General features: G+C 36.2%; 1 protein-coding gene across 1 annotated transcript; it reads right to left on the reverse strand.

Moving 5' to 3' along the window:
- Positions 1–327: 327 nt before the first annotated feature.
- On the reverse strand, positions 328–2,353 carry LOC114821699 (homeobox-leucine zipper protein HAT22-like). The gene is made up of 3 exons (XM_029094819.2): positions 1,311–2,353; positions 969–1,048; positions 328–849 (listed from the first exon to the last, which is right to left on the reverse strand). The coding sequence occupies exons 1-3, from the start codon at positions 1,815–1,817 to the stop codon at positions 567–569; spliced, it is 870 nt and encodes a 289-aa protein (XP_028950652.2). The 5' UTR covers positions 1,818–2,353; the 3' UTR covers positions 328–566.
- Between the last annotated feature and the right edge of the window lie 1,538 nt (positions 2,354–3,891).

The raw sequence follows: 3,891 nt of genomic DNA on the forward strand, positions 1-3,891 counted from the left end.
TTAAAGATACAAAAGGAAAAGAATTTTGTGGTGGATATTGTATTTATTCCGATAATTACGATTCTTTCAAAAACATAACCTTTGTTTGGTCGAGTGGTTCGAGATTTCAATCCTATCTGATATTTCAAACATCAATGCCAACCTCTTTCACTAAGTCATGCATGAGGATTGTGGTTTGTTTAAATTTTCATAGATTATCAGATATTTTCATGTTTGACGACTTTATCAGATATTTTCATGCTTCCTTACGTAAGTTATGCACGCCTGGTACAAAAATCAACTCCTCCAAGAAACCTTTTTTTAAGCATCGATTAATCAACAAATAAATAAGCAATAGTAATCCCTTCATGGATATATCCCCTTCATAGATATATATTTCTTGACGATTTACAAACATATATAATTAAAAAAAAAGTATAAGTAATTGATCAGTAACAACTATTTTCTACATATTAATTACACTAGTCCTTCGTTCCACTACAAAGCCCTTAACCAAAAATATAGGGATCATGAGGGTTTGATTTCTCTTAAATCCATTTCTAACACAACAATAATTAATTTCCTAATCAACAAGCTGCTGAGGGATTGGTAAAGTGATTGTAAAAGTGAGGTTTTGGAGCCATAGAAAATGGGCTCTTGGATGATCCCTCGCTACCCACACCTCCGATTCTTTCACAAGATGGACACATAGTGAGGGTGGCTGCTGGCATGTGCATGTACAAAGGTTGGCTTAATTTCAGTGCCTTGAGTTCTATCAGCTCTTTTTGTAGCCTCCTGTTCTCATCTGTTAGTGTTTCACAGCACTTCTTCAAGAACTCACAGTCTACCTCAGTTTGCTTAAGCTTTGTCCTGCGAATTAACCAATCAAAGCCAACATAATCAATTTCTGTGTATTAATTACTTTCTGGACCTATTGGAAAATAACCCAGAAATTTTTATTTGGCCTGAAATTAATTTTTAATAGATACCTGGCTCTCCTATTTTGGAACCATACTTCCACTTGTCTTGGCCTCAAGTTTAACTGCCTGGCTAAAGCTTGTTTTTGCTTCTGTAAATAAAGCCAATGAAATTAATATATGTTTTCCTGGAGACAATATTAGTAATAAAAGATAAATGATTTTCTGACATGTTTCCTTTCTCGTGCGCATTTTGTTTATTTCTGGATTTTGAATTGAATAAAGTAAAAAAAAAATCAAGATACAAAAATAAATAGCGACCTGCAAAATCTTCCTCTGATCAAATAGCCAACAAAATGATGATTAGAGAGAGAGAGAGAGAGAGAGAGAGAGAGAGAGAGAGAGAGAAATTACAGGATTTAGAGTGCTATGTTGTTTGAAGCTTTCCTCTAAGAGAGCAGATTGTTCCTTGGTGAGCCTAAGCTTCTTTCTAGGATTAGAACCGTCTTCATCTTCATCACTCACTCTTGAGGAAACTTTCTCATCGACCTCAACCTCTTCACTGCTGATGTCTCTCTCCCTCTTGACCACTCTACCACTAGAGAAGGAGTTAGAGACTGCGCTATGACTGTGAGGAGAGGACGCTGCTGCAGCTTGCCTGTACAAATCAACTGTTTCCTCCTGAGAAGAATTACCAACCTTGTAAATATTGGAGGCTACCATTTGTTGATGATACGGCTCACCAAAAAGACCTAAAGTTAAGGATGGCTCAAAAGCACCACTCGTTGGAGCAGAATTTAGGGAAGGCTTAATATTATTCTTTGCAAACTTTATAGGGTTAGAACTCTCCTGAGAAGCAGACGATGTGAGACCTAAGCCTAATACAAGGCCTGTGTTACAAGCATGATCATCAAAACCCATTTGGCAGAAGAGGAGAAGAAGGAGAAGGAGATGTAATTGGTGGTTTGTTATGTGAAGTGGGGGGTTGGGAGAGATAATATATATGGTTAAAGTTATGGGAGTAGAAGGGTGTGCGTTATGAGTTTGAGAGAGAGAGGGAGAGAGAATTAGGAATGAGACGTTTGTGGGGGCGTTGGGCGGGTGTGGGTGGGTGGCTATGATTATTAATCAAACGAAGGAATGAGTAGAGAAACGAATGGGGCATTGGGAAATTATGAAGGTACCTCTCTTATCTATACATAGGTTGACCATTTGAGTCCCACTACCATATAATATTATACATAATATTACATAAATCTCCATTCCGCTATTACATCCCCCCCCCCCCTCTCTCTCTCTCTCTCTCTCTCTAGAACTCACACATATGCTATTGCTTGCTGCTAGAATCCCATGGCAGTGGGAAACACATCAAAGAGGATGATTCGCTTGTGCTTCGCCACCCATTAACGTACCAATTCTAACTATTGCTAGCTACTACTTAAATTTTCTTTTCATATATGCTTCCTCTTGCGTTTGTAGGTTCTTACTTTACAAGTATATCAATTATTGGGCACACTTTTTCTGTTTGCTTTCTTACTTGTAAGGTTCTAAAAGATGCTAGACACACTAGGTGCTAGTTGGGCATCGGATTGAGGTCTATATAGTGCCTAGGAGACTAGGCAGGACCTCGGCAGATTTAAGTAAATGTGTTATATATCGTATAAACAAGTGTATGCTTATACTTAAAATTACATAATTTCATTGGGATACGTAAATTACAAATAGAATGACATATATAGTATAAAGTATTAGAACATAATGAAAATATGGGGAACAATCATATAATATGTGTTCAACTAAGTATTTAATAAGTCTCTTATAATTTATTGAAAAAAAAAACTGTCAAACAAAAGTTATCTATTTTATGTCTAAGTGAGAGTTGCGACCGAAGTGGGAGCCTAGGCGGGTTTGGACAGGCACCTACACAGGTCTAGGCGACCTTTCTTAATTTTCAAACGCCTAGGATTAATTAGGGCGGTAGCTAGTAGCCTAACGCCTAGGCGTCATTAAGTGAGGATTTATAGAACAGGTGTGTCCTAGCAGAAGTAGTTCGTGACATGTTTTCATCAGAAAAGAAAAATGTTCTCTTATGTATGGTTTGCGCTTTTAGATTTGATATTGAAAATGTATATTAAACAAATATGTTTTTAATTTCATCATCTCAAGCCATGATATCAAATTCAACTGTGAGTGATCATATATTCTTAATTACTAGATAAGGAAACGTGACTCTAATATTTATGCCAAATTAGCTAGTGTGGGATTTGCTCATTCAAAGGTTGCTTTATCTGATTGGAAAAGGAAATAAATAAATATTGAGAAGATCATGATTGGATATTAAGAAGTTCTTTTTAGTTGTAACAGCCCACATGAACTGTCTCCCACTCCATGCTTGCTTCATTCAAATGGCTAGAGAGACGGACATGCATCACATATGTGTCACCTCTTTGAATATTGCATTCCAACTTTTTATTTAATGGGGATGGGTGGATATTATATATAGGTAGGTGGTTTTTAATTTTTTCTTGGTTAATTATGATTTTAATTGAGAGAGATTAAAAAGAGATGTCCACTAATATAAATGTGTACACACACACACATATATATATATCTAGCATTGCATATATAATTAGTGTTGGATTAGCAGTAATTTCCTTTGTTTTCTTTGTTTGTTTTGTGAGAAAGATAAAGAGAAAGGGAAAAAAGAAAAGTAGGTCGAAAACATCCCATTGGAGGAGTACTACTGCTAATATAATTCAATTCAAAAAGTTATAATTGTGCCACGAGAATATGATTCATCAACAAGAATCCGGATTTTTGCTTAACTAGAAAGTTGATGTGGAGTGTGTGGGACCTACTCCTCTCTGTTCATACAAATACAAATACAAATAATAGTAATTAAGCACTCTCTCAATAATATTATTGCTTTGTCGGCGAACGATTTATGCTGATGAGGGGAGCTGAGTAGTTAGGTCACCTATAAAACATGATAACC

This window comes from Malus domestica, chromosome 15 (assembly GCF_042453785.1).
Source record: "Malus domestica chromosome 15, GDT2T_hap1".
Classification (NCBI taxonomy): Eukaryota; Viridiplantae; Streptophyta; class Magnoliopsida; order Rosales; family Rosaceae; genus Malus; species Malus domestica.

Coding starts and splice junctions, on each gene's coding strand:
- LOC114821699 (XM_029094819.2), bottom strand. CDS start 1,817: ATGGGTTTTGATGATCATGCTTGTAACACAGGCCTTGTATTAGGCTTA. Junction 1,049..1,310: donor AACATAGCACTCTAAATCCT/GTAATTTCTCTC, acceptor CTTTATTTACAG/AAGCAAAAACAAGCTTTAGC. Junction 850..968: donor TTCCAAAATAGGAGAGCCAG/GTATCTATTAAA, acceptor GTTAATTCGCAG/GACAAAGCTTAAGCAAACTG.